The sequence below is a fragment of the Leucopleurus acutus genome (assembly GCF_964270905.1).
Source record: "Leucopleurus acutus genome assembly, chromosome: 14".
NCBI lineage: Eukaryota > Metazoa > Chordata > Mammalia > Artiodactyla > Delphinidae > Leucopleurus > Leucopleurus acutus.
The window spans coordinates 13,493,172-13,513,747 of NC_139156.1; the positions used below are offsets into that span (position 1 = coordinate 13,493,172).

The 20,576-nt window shown below is 38.2% G+C and overlaps 2 protein-coding genes across 3 annotated transcripts in view; both read left to right on the plus strand.

Annotated features, from left to right (window-relative positions):
* The window catches only part of PDZD8 (PDZ domain containing 8), a 100,653-nt gene that overhangs the window by 5,141 nt on the left and 74,936 nt on the right, over positions 1-20,576 (plus strand). The gene's annotated exons all lie outside the window — the stretch shown is intronic.
* Positions 11,581-12,978, plus strand: LOC309971549 (gamma-aminobutyric acid receptor subunit alpha-5-like; the record flags this gene model as incomplete). Its single annotated transcript, XM_082854654.1, is given in 2 exon segments — positions 11,581-11,895; positions 11,899-12,978. Coding segments are annotated over 2 exon segments (1,380 nt in total). The 5' UTR covers positions 11,581-11,595.

The window sequence follows — 20,576 nt, forward strand, 5'->3', positions numbered from 1 at the left end:
AATCCCTTGAAACATTTTTCGTTTCCCTGCAGTACAGTGATAGTAAGTAGACAGTGGCTGCTTTTACCTTGAGTTTGGTGGACTTTTGCTTTAGTGCAAGGTTTGGGTCATTAATTAACTATATATAAGTGTTTACTTCTCTGACTTACAAATGAGGGGGCATCTACTTATTGACACCATTTGAATTTAATGAATGAGTATGGAACAAATATTTGGGGGAAACTTCACTTTTCAGGTTCACGGAATGTCTTCTGAACATGACTGTTTTGTCATAACTGTTTTGTTCTTTTACTCTTGAAAATATTCCAATATGTATTTGTAGAAAACTTTCACATATTCTTAGTGACTGGAGATTGAGGAGGCGAGGACAGGACTGTATTTAGTTAGATAGGGTCTTTTAGCATCTTTATCTACATCTTCTCTAAATATACCATTAATTTCAGAGAACTAAATTAGGCTTGGTCTGGAAAGCCTCATACTCTATAATGTGGCTTGTAATTGTGTTATTTCTTCCTTGGTCTTCTGAGATGAGGAAGAAAAACATATATTCTTAATGTTAATTATAACATTTTAAATTTTACTGATTATTTGAGGTAAGGATAGTAATTGATGTCTTTGTAAAAACTTTCAAAGTAAATTCGCTGAAAGCTGACAAAATCATTTGTAAAGTTAAGTGTATGTGCTGTGTTTATTCACTTACGCTTTCATACTTTTGTTTCTATATATAGACAACTTATAAAAGGTATCTTTGCTTAGGCTGGAAAATACTTTAAAATAGCTGCTAAAATTCCTTAGTGATTGTAGGAATCATAGTTTTACTTACTAATGTTAGTTTTACTTACTAATGTTTACTTACTAATGTTAGTTACTTACTAATGTTTACTTTAGTAAGTAGGAATCATAGTTTTACTTACTAATGTTAGTTTTCCTTACTAATGTTAGTTACTTACTAATGTTAGTAGGAAATATAACTCACCTTTGATACTTTGGGAGAGTGGAGACAAGGACATTGGGGTATCACGCTAGCTGTTCTGGAGTAATGATGTAATGTATTTGCTATTCTTTTATCTATTATGCTTTTTCTTGTACTCCTGCTCAGATGAGTATCTCTATATAAATGGAATTGTAAGATCATTTTCTTAGATAGTTGTCATTTTAAAAATAGACACTTATTTTCAGTAACTATTTCCTGAAGACTACCATACCTCCTGTTGTGTGAGAGTATGGTGATAAAAAAATGGTTAAAACAGAGTTCATGCTTTCAAGCTGGTTAGTCTTCCAGGGGAAAGCAATGAACAATTAAATTAAAGCTCATTATAATGACATTTGGATACATTTAAGACCTTCAGTTTTGTGAGAAACAGAGGAGAGATCAGTGTCTCTGCTAGGCAAATACTTGATTACTTTGTGTTGTATAATATTTTGTGGCCTTAGTTTCCTTGGTACACCTAAGTATGCTCCAGTTTAGTGTTGGTTTTAATAACTTCTTGCAAGTTGGGTTTTCTTAAGCTGTTTTGAATTATTATGATTTAGGCATTTAAAACACTTCAGATAGAAAATAATATATTGAAAATTAAATCTTTGCTCTAGAAACTTGATTTACATATTGAAAGGAGAAGAGTAATTATGAGGAAACTGTTGGATTCTAATCTGTGGTGTAGAGGTCTGTTGGCTTCTGGGAAAGCCCTACTTTGTTACTAGAAGTAGTAGCCAAAGCAGATCATTATAAAGTAGATTGCATTGGAGGAGCATGCCTGACCAAAAACTTAATATTGACTTATAAATATTACTAATTTATCATATGAGATAGAGGCACAGGTAATAAAATCAGTTTGCTAACTATATGCCAGGAAATGTGTGTGCAGTTCCATACACTTGCTATCTCTCTTAATAGTTAAAGGAACTGTGTAGGAGAGGTCGGTATCTCATTTTTACAAAGATGTGGAAACTTGAGACTGAGGGGCTTAGTGACTTTCTCAAAGTCCTTTAAAAAAAAAAAAAATCCTGACAATAGCCAGGAGATGGAAACAACCTAAGTGTCCATCATCGGATGAATGGATAAAGAAGATGTGGCACATATATACAATAGCATATTACTCAGCCATAAAAGGAAACGAAATTGAGCTATTTGTAATGAGGTGGATAGACCTAGAGTCTCTCATACAGAGTGAAGTAAGTCAGAAAGAGAAAGACAAATACCGTATGCTAACACATATATATGGAATTTAAGAAAAAAATGTCATGAAGAACCTAGGGGTAAGATAGGAATAAAGACACAGACCTACTGGAGAATGGACTTGAGGATATGGGGAGGGGGAAGGGTAAGCTGTGACAAAGCGAGAGAGTGGCATGGACATATATACACTACCAAACGTAAAACAGATAGCTAGTGGGAAGCAGCCGCATAGCACAGGGAGATCAGCTCCGTGCTTTGTGACCACCTAGAGGGGTGGGATAGGGAGGGTGGGAGGGAGGGAGACGCAAGAGGGAAGAGATATGGGAACATATGTATAACTGATTCACTTTGTTATAAAGCAGAAACTAACACACCATTGTAAAGCAATTATGCTCCAATAAAGATGTAAAAATAATAATAATAATAAAAATTTTAAAAAGTCCTGGACTCCCAAAGACATGCTGTGTTACTTCTGCAGAGAGAGATCAATGGTTACTCTGAATAAACCGGGAGTTTGCAAACAAGCTGGTGTTAGGCCCACAAATTAAGAATGGCTTTTACATTTTTTAACTTTACATTTAAAGTTGTTCAAAAAAAAGAGAGAGAGAAGAAGAAGAATGTGCAACAGACCATATGCACCCACGGATTCTAAAATATATCCTATCTGGCCCTTTATAAAAAATGGTTTGCTAATTCCTGCTCTAAACCCTTAAACAGAAAACCCTAAAAAACAAAAAAACTATGGTTAAGTGCGTACAAAAAAGGAACGTGTACGCATATATGTTGAAAGGTACTTTTAAACCTTTTTTTGAGGGTCCTTTTTGGAAAGCTAATGAAAACTGTGGATACTCTGCAGAAAAATGCATAAACAGTTTAATTTCATGGAATTTTTAGTCCTCTGGAAACCTGTCTGGGGTCATTAACTCCCGGTTGCATAGTAAACACAGAGGGATACAACTTTCCATAAATATAACTAAAACTAACCTGCTAAAACAAATATTAAGCACTTAATACTTTTGCTGTCCTTCTTGTATGCCTTCAATGGCTCCAGCATTTCTATTCTTTTTTTTTTTTTAAATTAATTAATTTATTTATTTTTGGCTGTGTTGAGTCCTGCTTGATGCGCACAGGCTTTCTCTAGTTGCGGCGAGCGGGAGCTACTCTTCGTTGCGGTGCACAGGCTTTTCATTGCGGTGGCTTCTCTTGTTGTGCAGCACGGGCTCTAGAGCGCAGGCTCAGTAGTTGTGGCGCACGGGCTTAGTTGCGCCGCAGCATGTGGGATCTTCCCCAACCAGGGTTCGAACCTGTGTACCCTGCATTGGCAGGCGGATTCTTAATCACTACGCCACCAGGGAAGCCCCAGCTCAGGCATTTCTAAAAAACCTCTCACTATCCAAGAAAGTATAACCTGTCTCTTTTTTTCTCTTAGTAAGATTCCCTATAGCAGGCTGAGACTTTCTGAATCAGTTGTTCAATACGAACAAGTTAGTTAGTTTCTACCACTAAATATCTACTTTAGAAGTTAAATACTGACCCAGCATTTCTTCCCTTCACATTCTCCGTTTCCTCAGAACAGTGTCACCAGGAAACAAGTGCCGTTAAATCCCTTTGTTCCTTTATAGAGTCATAGGACCTACCAGCACTTTGGGCATGGCATGAGAGCACTTCACACTTCATTGGAAAGTCATAAAGCAACTACTGGGTCATTAGCAGAAGTTTTACAGAGTAGTTTCGAAATCTCTCTTGCCAAATTGCTAGGACTCCCATAAAACCACATACTTACTATATTTGTACTAGGGAAAAATGAGCTGTAAGTGTTAAATATTTACCTTCAAATGAGTAGAACTGCAGGTGCTACATAGAGACTGGCAATACCATGGAATTATTTCATTCTTTTGGTTGAAGCTATAGGGAAGTACTTAAATTGTCTATTCCAGTAGATAGAGTTTTGAATTAACGTATACTTGCATTCAGCACTCTACCGTGCAAAAAGGCCTTGGACAAAAGGCCTTATCTTCTCTTGGTCTCAGTTTCCAGATTTGTAAAATGGAAACGGAAATAATATCTATCTAATTGGAGATAATAAATGTCACATATGATACCTGCTGAATAAATGTACTCCTCTCCGTTTTAATTTCATTCCTCTGATATACTGAAGCCTTAAGTTTGAGTTGTACACCCAGCTTTATGCTCAAACACACAAATACAAGCCTCTTATATGCTGAGGAGGTGCCTGTCTCTCCCTCTGTCCCTCCCTCTCCATCTTCCCCTCCCCATCTCCCCCTCCCTCTCCATCTCCCCATCCTTTTCTCCTTAATAATAAAGTGGAGAGTATAATATAAATGTGACCCTGAAAATTGGTTTGTAGGTGTAACATAGACATTTCTCCAGGCACTATGCATAGGTCTAAGTCATTTACTGATTTACTCCACTTTTGGCCATACCTTATTTTCTGTAACTCTTATATTCTATAACTCTTCCTCTCACTTACTCTTTTCTGGCCTTCTGGGTGTTCTCACACTCCAAGCTGCACCCATCACAAGGCCTTTGCTAGACCTTCTCCAAGAATGTTTTTCCCACAGATAGCCAAAGAGCTCACCCTTTCACTTTTTCAGTTCCTTGCTTCCATATCACTTTTTGACTATCCTATATAAAAAAGTACGCTAGCCTGTTAAACACAGAATTTTTTTTTTGCACAAACTTTTTACTGACACAGTGTGTGTGTGTGTATGTGTGTGTGTGTGTGTGTATTTCTGTGTGTATATACAGAAACTGCCCAAATCGTAAGTATACAGTTAATAAATTTTCACAAAATGAACTCAGCCTTGTAACTGAAGTCCTGGGATTTTGAAGTTAGTCTGTCTAAAGAATACCCGTTCACTGAATTTCTTTAAATAGAATGTATAGACCATATTAACCTTTTTTTTTAATGGTTGAAGGTTGTTGTTATAAACACAGACTGATGATATATAACCCAGTTCTGATTGTAAAATCAGTATTGAAGAGGAATGCCTTCTCCCCTACACATACACAGGCACACACACACAGGCACGCACACGCACTCGAATGATGCTGATTGAGGTTTCCAACAGTTCACAGTGCTGACTTCAAGGTCTGTCAGGCACCTTACTGACACCATCTCTCCTCCTCTCATTCCCACACACAAAGACAAAACACAAATGTGTTTGCAGCCTTCTCTGGCACTCCAGAAGCCTTGGTTTTTAATTTCACATTCTTAGGAAAGTTCCAATATTGATAAACCACAGATTATCATCCTTCCCTTGGACTGATATAGAATAACAATAAAACTTATTTTCACTGGTTTGGTGCATAATTACCAGTTTTCCTCAAACCAGCAGAATGCTTTAGAACATGTATTTCTTCTCTAATCAGCCCATTGGATCTTTATGCCCATAAATTCTTCATGTATTGTAGGGAGAATGGGGCTGATGATATGGTAGGTGGATTACTGGAATGTCCATGCTTTGATTTGCATAACTTTGATAAAAAAAAAAAGCTACACAATTTCCCACTCCCCAGCATAATTCTTCCTGATATGTACTTACAACAAAAATGCTGATTAGCAAGCATAGTAAAGATGTTTTAGTTGAGTTTATTCTTTTGTATTAAGTACCTGTTATGTGTACTTGTTTCGTTGGTGAGGTATGTGCCAGTTGGATAGGTATTTGTAACCTAAGTATGTTTAGAAATGGTGTTTCTGCCAGGATCAACTCCATATCCTCCTATATAATCTGCAATTATAAGTGACTATTGTTTTCTTTGCTGTAAAATCTTAAGTAGCAATAATGGGGGAGATATTATTTCTGTTTAGTAGCTGGCTACAAGAATCTCTGTTTTGAAAAATGACTGTGTTGTTTTCTTAGTACAGCTGTTTCATGCAGACATCAGTATCTACCAAATAGTGCATCTGGTGTGGTGTGCGCACTCATTGTTCTTTTCACACAATAGCTTTTCATGCATATTAGATTATACTCATACTTATTACTAAGGATGAATGTGGTTGCTGACTACACAGTCTCGCTACCTTAGTTATTTGGTCAAGCAAGTAAATAATTCAAAGCTTTTAGTTCTGTGAAACTTGCTGAGGCTGAAGTTAAGAGCCATTCTTCCATAGCTAATTTCATTGTGATAATTATTTTTATAATACACTGAAAATTTTGTTTTGTTCTCACCATTATTAAGTACAATATTATTTTTGGAAAGTTTACGAAGATTATGTCTCATCTATTTTAATATTTGGAAAGGTTATTAGTTCTCAGTATTTAACTTTGGATTTTAATCAGAACTAGAATTGCAGACTCTTGACATGGGAAAAATTTAAGTAAATGTTTGTAGCAAAATATGATTGCTTTTGTTTACTGTTGCTGGAGTGGTAGATAGCACAGATTGAATTTAGTTCAGCTATTTTGAAATTAGTGAAGTGTAAGGAGAAAATTCATGACCATCTTAGTCTGTAGTAAAGCCCATGAATGCAATTTATCTAAATTATAAGCCATTTTAGGGGTAAATTGCTTACTTAAAATATTTGAGTAAATTATTCAAACTATTTGAATTTTTTAGTACTATAGAGTTAGGATTTGGATTCATTCTGAGATTCATGCCAGTCAACAAGCGTTTTAGACCAGAATCTGTGGTAATAGTTGTTGGAGCCTCTGTGGTCTTAAGGTTTTTCTTGAAAGTAACTCGGCCTCTTGCCCTGAAATAGTAGGATTATATGATGAGGAACATCTGTTTACTGTGGATTTCTTTATTTAGTGTATAGTTGGGTAAGTCATGTAACTCGTAATTTTTGATACTGAATGAAACAAAAATCTAAAGTTTTTAAAGTTCTTAGAGAAAAGAATGAGGTGGCCTTATTATTCACTTCTCTGTTATTTCTGCATAGGTCTAATGTAGGAATTTCTCCTAAATGTGCAGGTACAAATCATCTTTAATATATTTTCATTTAATAAGTTTGACTTTAGTTAGGTGATTGGGTTATGAACTAAGTGTAGCATAGATGTGGATAATATTAAAAATCATTTATAGTTCAGAAAATGCTTTGCTACTTTTATTTGGATAGAGAAAATTGAGGGGAAAGCTGGACATTTATAACCCTAAAGTATTAACTTTTGCCTCATTTCTCTTGTTCAGATCTTTTGCTGTTTCTTACTTCATATCTGGAATGGAGTTTCTGTCTGTTCAATACAGCTCACTGACTTAAGACAGACCTCTGTGTTACATACTTCATCTTTCTTATCTTTGCATAGTAGGGAAGTGATAATTTTGGCATAAGATGTTTTCTTTTCCCCCATCCACTAGATTTCAGAAGAGATTCAGTTTACTCAGTAATTGTTTGATACCATCTTTGTCCAGGGCACAGTGCACTGCAAAGAGAATTAGTGCAATGAGGGAATAAATAAAACAGTCCTTCCTTCCTTCAAGATTTTTTTTAATCTAGTGTGAGAAACAATGTACTTAAAGTAAAATAATGAGTTACAACTTGGAATTTAAGAAGATTTGCCATGACTAAGAGTTGTTACTAATGGTTTTCAAAGTATGGTTTGAGGACCCCTTTGGACTTTGAGAGCCTTACAGGGCAGTCTACCAAGTCAGAACTATTCTCATTATAATACAAACATGTTTTCACCTTTTTCACTCTCATTCTCTCATAAGTGTACAATGGAGTTTTCCAGGAGTTTCCTGATATGCGATGACATCATCACCCTGAAGGCTAATGGAATGTGAGCTTTTGTAGTCTTATGTTTAAAAGTATTATTTCTAGTTTCTAATGTGGCAAATATGAATTCATATAACCCATATAAACAACAGATTTTTGGAGTCCTTAATAATTTTTTAAAATGTATAGGGGCCCTGTGAACAGAATATTTGAGAACTGCTGGTCTAACCTGAAGTTTATTTATTTTTGGCCATATGTAAAGGAGATACCCCTATTGCCTCACTTTCTGAGTCAGCTTTAATGAATATTAAATACATACATTATTTTTTGTTGCTTTATAGTATTGCTTGTACATCTTGGTGTTGTAAGGAGCACAGGCTGGGTGGATGTGTTGCAGTTTTGACTGTACCATTTACTATGTGATCACAGAAAGCTATTACTTGAACTTCCTCATCCTTAATTTTTTCATATGTAAAATAAGACTTATAATGCTGTACATTGTTATGAGTTACGAGAATCAAGGATGTCTATGAAATTATTATGTAATTTGTAAATGTGCTAGAGTCATGTAAAGTGGTAATTTTTATATTCCCTTATTCAAAGGCATGTATTGGAAAGCTGGTAGAGAGGAATAGAAGGAGTTGGGATTTGAGGACAGTTCTCATTGCTCTGCCCTTTTTTTTAGCTTTGTGAAAGCTGAGAGTTTCAATTTAATTGATCATAGGCTATGGTAAGAGACCTTCACATTGTAGGTTATGATGAACATAAAAAGATAGGCGATTTATTAGACATGGTCAAGAGAATTACTTTGGTTCCCTGAGCCACTCATCTCATTTGATACTTTATCTCTCTCCTGCATAGGAGATCAGTTAACATTGACTCATCTTTGAGTCACCAGCTATTGAGTTCTGTTATGAGGGACTTGCAGCCTCTATTATCACTCTTGTTCGACGTATATATAAAACCGCTTCAGAAAATTTTGAAGCATTTTAGATCTTGATCAGTCTGTGCAGAATTAGGAGTTTAGATAAAAGTGAACCTTTCATATTAGGTAGACGGTGTATGGATGAGCAGGTGGGAAAAGTTTCTTTGTAACAGTATTTGTTATCCTTGTTCGTTTTAGTTTCATTACCACTTAGGAGTACTTTTTTCTCCCTAGGAGTACAGAAATTAAACTCATTTTCCCAAGTACGAACTTTGTCAGCCTAGTGCACACCAAGGAATTCCATAAATAGAACAATTCTGCATGGGTTTCCTTAAGTCAGTTTCTTAATATATTCAGTTTAATATAAGCCTTAGTTAAAAAGCTTAATGACACGGAGGTATAAAGGTGATACCTAAGGTAGGAAGCGCACTGGCTATTATTAACTTGTTTCCTTGCACTTGCAAGTTTATATCCTCACAAAGGACAACTAGTATAGTGACTGAAATCATGGCCATGGGAAATCTGAAGTCCAAGGAAGACAAACAGCTATAACCTTGAACATTATATGTGGCGAATGCTGAGTCCTGATATGGTTCCTTGTGGAAGGGAAGAAGTTTGCTGTCTGACATGTCTCTAGGAGACCAGCCTTCAAATAAATAAATAGAAAGCTTGATAGGAAATATTTCTAGAGCACTTCCCTGTGCCAGATGCTTTATGTGAACTTTCTTGTCTAATCCTTACAGTAACCCTAACATAGGTGCTAATTATTATCCTACTTTTACAGATGAAGAGACTGAGGCTCTCAGAGTTGAAATAGCTTGCCCAGGGTCTCAAAGCTAATAAGTGTTGGACCTAAAATTCAAAACCAAGCCCTAACTAAATCCTGTGTCCTTAACACTGCTTTAAACTACCATGTCACAAAGTAGCTGAGAAGTGAGGGATGCTAAGTGCTTTAAATTATTTCATGTAATTCTTATAACAGCACTGTGAGGTTGGTGTAATTATTATCCTCCTTCTGCATATGAGGAAACTGAGGCTTAAAGGCAAGAGTTTGCTCCGGGTCATATTGCTACTAAGTAGCAGAATGGGATACCAAGCCAAGCTGTCTGGCTACAGAGTCTGCTCTTACCACAGTTCTGTACTACCTGCCTGTTTCCCCTCCTCAGGCAACTCCCTATTTAGTTGGGAGGAGTGGGAGGTGTGGGAGAACTACAGAGAGACAGACATGTAAATGGGGTGATTAGTGGCATAACAGAAGTGTGTATAAAGTGCTTTTAGAACACAGATGGGGAAGCAATGACCAGATGGTGGGGGGTGGTAGGGGTGCTGGTTAGAGAGGAGGTGACTCTGAAGGAGAACTTGAATAGTGAAGAGGAGCTTACCGTGTGGGGCTAGTTATGGGATCAGAGTGATTAGCAGGCAGACATGTCTCTCAGGAGAAATAATGTGGCTGTGTTAACCTTGCTAAGTGCGGAGGAGCTTGGTGTATGAATTGTCTTTTTAATGTAATATCAGTGGAATTGTCTACGTAAAATAGATTTGAAATTTAGGTTCATGGTTTACGAATATAGAAAATTAAGAATGTTTCGAACTATTTGTACTTTGTTTTCTTTCTAGTTACGTGTAGTTTTGTATTAGTGTGCCATACTTTGCATAATAATGTGCACCATACAAGTTATGGCTAATAGAGGTTTGTGATGATATTTAAATGCAGCAGGAGAACTCATTATTTAAAGGACCACTGAGGTGCCTCTGAAGAATGTAAATGAAGACACATTTTGAAATGATCACCACTGATTTATCTAGTTTATATATTTGGTTTAGGAGATTTGGGAGCACACTTATGTTTGCTAGTTCCTCATGTGAGAGAGTCAAGACTGTCAGACTGAAAGGCAAAAACCACACAGGACTCCCAATTACCTAATTTATATCTACTTGTTCTACTCTCTTCCTTAGGCGGGATGTAGTGACGCTTGTATTCCCTGACCATGAAATAAGACTGTAGTCTCTGAGTGCCTGACTTTGATTGGTCTCTCTATTCTTGAATACATATTTGTTGAAGGGATGAGGTGACATTTGAGCTGATTGTTAAGGAATAGTGTAGCTTTAGACATAGGAAGATGGGATGGAAGTTCAGTGTAGGTAGGAGAAATAGCAAAGGAACAGAATCAGGACACTGTATGATATCTTTAGGGATTCAGTAAGGAGCCAGTTTGATGAGACTCAAGCACAGAGAAGGAAGAAAACCAGGATTCGTGTACCTGTTACATGCTGGGAATTCTACGAGGTGCTTCACATGTATGAACTCCTAAATCTTTGTAATAATCCTGTGAGGTAACGTTTTATTAAAGAAAATAAAAGGCACAGACTTTTGTTTTTGGTTAAGAAAATAGTCTTTTTGCGGGGTGGGGGGGATCTGCAGGAGGGCAGAGCGCGGCCTCGGTTGCGGAGCGGAGCCGCAGGGTGGCAGTGGGAGCGCGGGGGGCACCGGAGGCTTTCGGCCCGAGAGGACTGGGGAAGTTCGCGCTGGCGGCAGTTCGCGCTGGCGGCAGGTCGCGCTGGCGGCATGGGGCGGTGACGCCGCACTGGCCTTCCGCTCCTGCCAGCTGGTTGAGAGCAGGCGGAGGAGGAGGAGGATGCACCTTCGCCAACGGCTTGCCTTCCTGGGCCGGCGCGCAGGCACCTTGCAGAACAAGGAGTAGCTTGCTGACTTTGAACGCGTGGCAAATATTTCAGAAATCTTCAAGATCAAGGTGGAGAAAGGAACAGTTATTCTTCCAAATTCATCTGCTTCAGCTATTATTCTTATTGGGAATGGACAATGGAATGTTCTCTAGCTTTATCATGATCAAAAGCCTCCTTCTGTTTTGTATTTCCATGAACTTAGCCAGTCACTTTGGCTTTTCACTAATGCCAACCAGTTCTGTAAAAGATGAAACCAATGACAACATCACAGTATTCACCAGGATCTTGGATGGGCTCCTGGATGGCTACAACAGCAGACTGAGGCCTGGGCTCAGAGAGCGTAGTACTCAGGTGAGAACGGACATCTGCGTCACCAACTTCAGCCCAGTGTCTGACACGGAAATGGAATGCACCATAGACATGTTTTTCTGACAAAGCTGGAAAGACGAAAGCCTTCAGTTTAAAGGTCCCATGCAGCGCCTGCCCCTCAACAACCTCCTTGCCAGCAAAATCTGGACTCCAGACATCTTCCTCCACAATGGGAAGAAGTCCATCGCCCACAACATGACCACGCCCAACAAGCTGCTGCGGCTGGAGGATGGCACTCTGCTGTACACCGTGCGCTTGACCATCTCGGCAGAGCGCCCAGTGCAGCTTGACTTCCCGATAGAGGCCCATGCCTGCCCTCTGAGATTTGGCAGCTGTGCATATCCTAATTCCGAAGTTGTCTATGTCTGGACCAACAGCACAACCAAGTCGGTGGTGGTGGCAGAAGATGGCTCCAGGCTGAACCAATACCACCTGATGAGGCAGACAGTGGGCACAGAGAACATCAGCACCAGCACAGGTGAATACACAATCATGACGGCTCATTTCCATCTGAAGAGGAAGACCGGGTACTTTGTCATTCAGACCTATCTCCCCTGCATAATGACTGTGATCTTGACGCAATTGTCCTTTTGGCTGAACCGAGAATCAGTCCCAGCCGGGACAGTGTTTGGGTTGACCACGGTGCTGACCATGACAACCCTCAGCATCAGTGCCCGGAACTCTCTGCCCGAAGTGGCTTATGCGAAGGCCATGGACTGGTTCATAGCCCTGTGCTACACTTTTGTGTTCTCTGCGCTGATCGAGTTTGCCACCGTCAACTATTTCACAAAGACAGGCTGGGCCTGGGACGGCCAAAAAGCCTTGGAAGCAGCCAAGATCAAGAAAAAGGAGTGTGAACTTACACTAAATAAATCAACAAATGCTTATACTACTGGAAAGATGACCCACCCCCCAAACATCGCAAAGGAGCAGACCCCCGCAGGGACCTCAAATGCCTCTTCAGCCTCAGTAAAACCTGAAGACAAGACTTCTGAAAACAAAAAGACTTACAACAGCATCAGCAAGAACGACAAAATGTCCCGAATTATATTCCCAGTCCTGTTTGGCACTTTCAGCCTAGTTTACTGGGCAACATATTTGAATAGGAAGCCAGTGATTAAAGGGGCTACCTCTCCAAAATGAGCTGCCATGCTCCCAAACTCCAAGACAGCCATACGTTCAGTGACAGGCACCAAGGAGAGGTTGAGCTTGGGACACCTCCCTTATTTGGGCACTATCTTTCAGGAAATTTTTGCATGTTTAATAATATGTACAAATAGTATTGCCTTGATGTTTCTATATATAATGTCAGATGTTTCAAAGATGTCACATTGACAAATCAAGCCACTTTCTGGAAAAACAGGAGACAATGGCTCTGACACTCAGATGCTCAATATCTTACATTGATAGTTTACAAACAAGTATATTTTTAACTGTTCCAAGTGTTACCTAACAATGTTTTTTATACTTTGAATGTCATTTCATACAAATTTTCCCAGCAAATAAATATTTTAGGAAATACTGCATGATTATTACTTGACCAACTCTCACAAGAAACACATATCACAAAGAGCACATTTTTCATTGAAAAAGAAACTGGGCATTTATGTACAAAACTAATTACCTTTGATAATTCTTACTGTTCTGAAATTAAAAGTACTGCATGATCTTATGCTAAGAAATAGAATAAACAAATATTTATGCAGACATTTAATAACAGAAATATATGATACATTAGATTAACAGATACAATGTTTCCCCAAGGAAAAATTTAACTGCTTAAAAAATATTTTTTGTGGGGGAGGTGGGAATGAAACTTACTTCTCTCCCTCCGACTCCCCCCACTAACTGAACAATGATCAAGAAAGAAAAGATCTTAAAAAGTAGTGTGATGACAGTCTTGGCATTTAGCCTGAGCATCCACTGTCTGAAACATTGACCACACCTCACTGCAGCCAGTGTGTAGTGCTTCTGTGGCAAGAAATTGTAAATGAGTTATTTTCCATTTTATTTCCCTGTATGTTATTTCATGATTGACTTATTGCTTTAGCTTCTATATATGAATCTTAAATGTTCATTAAGAAATAAAAAATAAAGGAAAATAGTCTTTTTTAAGAAGAGGAAACACAATTTTAGAAGTCATAAAATTCTAAGTAATCATTGAAAACCTGAACCAAGCCAGTGGGAAACACAGAAGAAAAGTAGAAGATATATTTTAGCAATATAAAGTTGGGGAAATGGAGGTGGAACTGGTTGGCTGGAGAAAGGGGGAAGTAAAAGGTAACTTCAGGTTTCTTAGAGTCTATGAAATCAGTGGTGCCAGTAAAACAGAGGAGGAGCAAGTTGGAAGAAAAGGTGTTCCATTTACTTTTAAGCATAAATATATGGAATTTATAGAAGCAGTGAGAGCAAATGATGTTGCTAAGGAAAATATAGAAGAGAAAGGAAACAGGAAGAGAGAACCCAAGTTGTTTTAGTATACACAGCAAACTTCTAATTCTCCATTATGGGAAATTTCAAACTTAAGAGTTAAGAATTCAGTGAACCCCATTATATGTAGCCAGACAATCATTAACTTGTGGCCACTTTTGATCATCTGTATCTTCCCACGCTCCCCTCCCTTGATTATTCTGAAACAAATCTCTAGGAGTTGGGACCATAATCTATGTTTGTATGATTCTAAATTTTGTGTTCTTTATACAACACCTTCCCTCCTTGACGAAGCCTCATCCAACCTCTACCTGAATATTTTTAGAGATAGAAGGCATGCAGTGCATTGAGACAGTTGTGTCCTTTTTGACTGGCTCTAATTGTTAGAAAGTTTTCCCTTTTATTGAGTTGAAAACTCTAGCAGATTTATTATTTTGGCAAGGACACAAGAACCCATGCTGAAGTTAAGAGTAGATTTAGACTGCAGAATATTTTTATATTGGGTTTGTAGTAAACCCTTTTTCTCTAAAGATCACAGTGTTTGCAAACGGTTTTACTGCTGCCATGTGATGGAGATGTCACCAGCTGGCATTCAGGGTGCTTATAGAACAGTCTTGAAGAAACATCTTGGAGCAAAAACATATTTTAGATGTTAAAAAAGAGTATCTCAGATCCACATATGAGAAGAAGGCTTGGCGTCTCTTGTAGGTGTAAAATTTTAAATATGTATTTTAAAAATGTTATCAGAGTAACACATATTTTTAAATTAAACATGTTTTTTCTTTTAAACTTTTACTGAAGTGTAACTCACTGCTTAAAAAGTACACTAACTGTAAAAATATAGTTCAATGAATTTTTACAAAATGAACAAAATAGCATTCAGAACAAGGAATAGAATTATTACCAGCATCCAGAAGGTCCCTCATATGCTACACTACCTTCCCTGCTCTGCCTAAGAGTAACTACTATCCTGACTTCTACCACCATTGCTCTGGGTGCGGGGCAGGGAGGTGCCTGTTTCTTAACTGTACATAAATTGAGCCATAGTGTTTACACTCATCGTTTTTCTAGCTTCTTTGACTCAACAGTGTGTTTGTGAGATTAATCCATGTTATTGTGTATTGATGTAGTTTGTTTATTATATTTGCTGTGGCGTCTTCCACATGTACCTCAATTTATCCCTTCTATTGTTGATGGACGGTTGGATATTGCTGTTATGAATATTCTTATACGTGTTTTTTGGTGTACATTTATGCATATTTCTATTGGATATCTAGGGTTGCTGGGTCATGGGTTAAGCATCTATCCCTGTGTAGCAGATAATTGCCACACAGTTTTCAAAGTAGTTATGGCACACTAGCAGTTTCACATCCTTTTCAACATTTGATATTATCTGTCTTTTCATTTGAGTTAATGTACATAATTTAAAAATCAAATATAACAGAAGGACTTAGAATTAAAATCAACAATTACTTCCCTAAAGCCTCTACTTTCCTCCCCTAGGTCACACTCTTCAGAAGCAGCCATAAGTACTATTTCTATTTTTAACAACTTTTAAGAGGCAGTGATTAATAACACAGGTTTTGAAGCCAGACTGCTTAGATTCTTTCCTTGGCTTCACTACTTACTAACTGTGTAACCTTGAGCAAGTTATTTAACCTGTGTCTCAATTTCCTCATCTACAAAATAGAGATTAATTATAGTACCTATCCCATAGAATTGTGAGAATTAATAAATATAATGACTTTCATTATGTGGTAAGTACTCAGTAAATGTTAGCTATAGTAATTAATTATGATGTTACCTATATTTTGCTCAACAAAGTCATACAGCTGTCTTGATTCAGCGACTTTAGATATTTTCTATTGATTGACTTCCTGCTAAGATAGATGAAGATTTAGCTAAGTGATATCCTCTCTCACCTTCCCTTCTGTCTTTTCCCAATCTAGTTATGTCACTATTTTCAATTCATTCATTGAACTACGTCCTTATTTATATATAATAACATTTATGTTCTGTTCAGACTTAAATCTTCCCTTATTGAAATATTTGTTATTGTTAGGTCTATACAATATTTTTTATTGCAGAGCTGCCTAATATGCAAGTTTATGCTTCCTTTTCTATATTCCAGTTTCAGAATCTTTGTGCCATTAAAGCACTATGGTCCTAGAGTCAAGTTTGAATTCTTTTTTATTCTCTTACCAAGTTGCCTTAACCAAATCTTCAAGATTTAATTGAAAAATGAACCTCTTCTCATGTCTTCTGCCTCTTCAATTCATTCCCTATTTCCTGGAGATCTCCTTCTTGGAGTTTTCATCACCTTCCCCAAATTGGACTTCTCTCTTGGTTTGCCAGACCTCTGTCATCTGGGTTTAGGACATCATTGCCTTCTTGACTTGGATCCAGTATTTTCTGGATCACTTTCTTCTTTCTTGCTTTAGGCCCTCATTTTGCTGGCATATATCTTCATGTAACTTTTTAATAAAGTATGCAGTATACAGCAAGGCTCTTTGCTCTCTCTGAACCTGTTGTGTGAAATGGGGAAATGATTTGCAATGTGCCTCACCATGTTATTGTGAGTGAGGATCAAGCACAGTAATATACGTGAAACCATGACCATCCTTGTCAGATAACTTCAGACCAGCTTTAGAGCATGTATTCCAGCAGAAAACAGGTCGGTAATCAAATCAGCCTCAGGAACTGGCTCCAGAGTTATGGGCAGAGTTATGAGTTCTTTTATGGGCAAATTGTATCCCCCAAAATGTTGAAGCCCTAACCCTCCATGTAACTGTATTTGAGGTTATAGGACCTTTAAGGAGGTAATTTGAGTTAAATGAGGTCGTAAGGATGGAGCTCTAATCCAGTAGGGCTGGTGCCCTTAAAAGAAAAGGAAGAGATACCAGGAGTATGTGTGCAGAGAAAAAAGTCGTGAGAGGATACAGCAAGAAGGTGGTTGTCTGTAAGCAAGGAGAGAGGTTTTACCAGAAACCAGCCCTCTTGGCACCTTGATCTTAGACTTCCACTGTGAGAAAATAAGTTTCTGTTTTTTAAGCCACCCAGTCTGTGGTATTCTGTTGTGGCAGTGCTAGGAAACTAGGTTCCAATTTTGGCTCCAGTGTATAGCGTTTGTTAGACCTCTAGGACTGTTTCGTTATGTACAGTGTGCTAATGCCTGGTTTGGGGGGATTAAGTGAGCAAATAAATGCTTTATACAGTCAGTACCTGGTATGGTAGCCATTCAGCAAATCTTTGTTTTTCATAAGCCTTAAAAGGGGCTTTAAGTTATTTTAATGGAGCTGTGTCATTTATGGTTTTGTTTCTTTAATCAGATAATTCTAACTAAACATTTACATACCAAAGCAATGACAAGAGCAATTATCTCTGGGTAACTGGGTTAAGTTTTTTTTAAAGTAGCTTTATTGAGATATAATTCATACTCCATATAATTCACCTATTTAAACCTACAATTCAGTGGTTTTTAGTACATTCACAGATATATTACAACTATCACCACAGTCATTTTAGAACATTTTTATCACCTCAAAAACAAAACCCCATACCCTCCACCCATCATCCTCCTAGCCCATCTACCACCCCCAACCCTAAGCAACCACTGATTACTTTCTGTCTCTATAGATTTCTCTATTCTGGATTTTCATATGAATGAAATCACATAATTTGTGGCTTGGGGACTTACTAGCTACCTACCTCTATTTGGATATTTTTTCTGCTCTTCTCTGTCTTCTCCCCTCCCCTCCTGCTGGCACTCCCTTTATGTGTATGTTGGTATACTTAATGGTATCATTTCTCTAAGGCTCAGTTTATTTTTCTTCATTTTTTTCCTCTGTTCTTTGGCTTACATAACCTCTGTTTCTCTGTCTTTGAATTCACTACTTTTTTTTTCTTTTGACAGTTCATATCTACTATTCAGAACCCTTTTTGTGAACTTCAAAATTGCATTGTACTTTTTTTTTAATTTTATTTATTTTTTGGCCACTTTGGGTCTTTGTTGCTGCACGCGGGCTTTCTCTAGTTGCGGTGAGCGGGTGCTACTTTTCGTTGTGGTGCGCAGACTTCTCATTGCGGTGGCTTCTCTTGTTGCAGAGCACGGGCTCTAGGCGCGCAGGCTTCAGTAGTTGTGGTGCACGGGCTCAGTAGTTGTGGCACACGGGCTTAGTTGCTCCTTAGCATGTGGGATCTTCCCGGATCAGGGATCGAACCTGTGTCCCCTGCGTTGGCAGGTGGATTCTTAACCACTGTGCCCCAGAGAAGTCCCTATTGTATTTTTCAACTCCAGAATTTCCACTTGTTTTTTTAAAAAATTATTCTTATATCTATTGATATTATATATTCGATGTGACATTGTCATAATACCGCCCTTTACTCCTTTAATCATGCTTTAAAAATTTTTTTGTGAACATGTTTGTAAGGGCTTATTTTGAAGTCTTTTTCTGTTAAGTCCAATACCTGGTCACTTTAACTGGCAGTTTGTGTTGACTGCTTTCTTTCTGCTTTAGGGATCATGCTTTCCTGTTTCTTTATATGCCTCATAATTTTTGTTGGAAACCAAATACTTTAGATAATATATTGTAGTAACTCTGGATACTGGTCCCCCTCTCCCAGGATTTATTATTTATTTATTTGTGTTTTAGTGATTTGCCTGGATTATTTTAGTGGAGTGTTAAATCTCTGACATTGTGCCTTTTGTTTTCAACAATGCCCTGGGACATTGTTCTACACACAAATCCAATCAAAGTGTGGGAAGAGTTTAGGAACTGTTTTATGTCCTGCCTTTCCCTCTCCTTCTCCCTCAGCAAAATCTTTGAGCCAGGGCTCTGGAGCTAGGGTTGGGGACGATGGCAAGCTTCTCTGTGACACCCCCACTCTAGCTGTTGGACCCTAGATGGAGGTGGGATGAGGGGTGGTAGCAGCCTGAGGTTCTCTTGGCTTGCCTCTCTTGGCGTAGAACCACTGTTTCATGAGCCAGGGCAAGGACTATCAAGGCCTCAGTATTCTTAGTGTGCTATGCCCAAGGTAGTCTCTGTTTCTCAAGTGGGAACTCGGTCAAAGAAAGGAGCTCCCAACTTCTTGACCGTTCTCCCCCAGAACTTAGCCTAGTAATAGGTGGTCGAGGGCCAGATGAGAAACATTGATGCCCTGCACTTAACCAGGAAGAAGGCCCTCTGACAGGGTGCTGGGGAAGTGAGGCAGCCTGTGTTCTTCGCTTCAGCAGTCCAGAGTGGAATCTCTTCCCTGCTGAGCAATCTTGGCTCCAACACCACAGACTCTCACCTTTCTTACCATATTTCTGTAGGTTTTCTTGAATGGAAGTTTCTTGTTTGCCCTTAGGACCATTTCCAGAGGCTTTAATATTTGTTTTAATAATTTCACCAGCTTCACTGGGAACGGGTCAGTGGAGTGTCTCATGCTGTCATTATAAAAGTCCATCTTCCCAGGTTGGTTTTTAAAGTTTTCTACAAGAGGAAGTACAGATAGCTTGTAAAAGAAGGTTTGAGTGAGGGGAAAAGAAAAGGGAACTTGAGTGCGAAAACAGTGACATTTTTAAGTTGATAGGTTCACAGGAGATATAGGCTAATGAAGGAAGGATTTTGTGGTATGATGGGAATATAAAAGGAAGGGATAGAAGTAGCCTACTTCATTGTTTGGATTCCTTTATGAGTTTGGGCTATTTAAGGACTTGGACTAAAAGTTTTGAAAACCAAGTGTTCTTGGTGAATGTGTGGTTTCTGTTTAGTAGCTTGCTGAACAAATAGCTTTTGTTTTGTTTTATTGACATATAGTTGATTTACAATGTTGTGTTAATTACTGCTGTACAGCAGAGTGACTCAGTTATACGCATAAACATTCTTTTCCATTATGGTTTATCACAGGATACTGAATATAGTTCCCTGTGCTATACAGTAAGACCTTGTTGTTTATCCATTCTATATATAAAAACTTACATCTGCTAACCCCAACCTCCAACTCCATACCTCCCCCAACCCTCTCCCCCTTGACAACCACCAGTCTGTTCTCTATGTCCATGGTTCTGGTTCTGTTTCATAGATAGGTTCATTTGTGTCATATTTTAGATTCCACATATAAGTTATATCATATGGTGTCTGTCTTTCTCTTTCTGACATACTTCAGTTAGTATGATAATTTCTAGTTGCATCCCTCTAGTTGCCATTGCTGCAAATGGCATTATTTTGTTCTTTTTTATGGCTTTTTTATGGCTGAGTAGTATTCCATTATATATATTTAGCACATCTTCTTTATCCATCCATTCGTCTGTCAATGGACATTTAGAT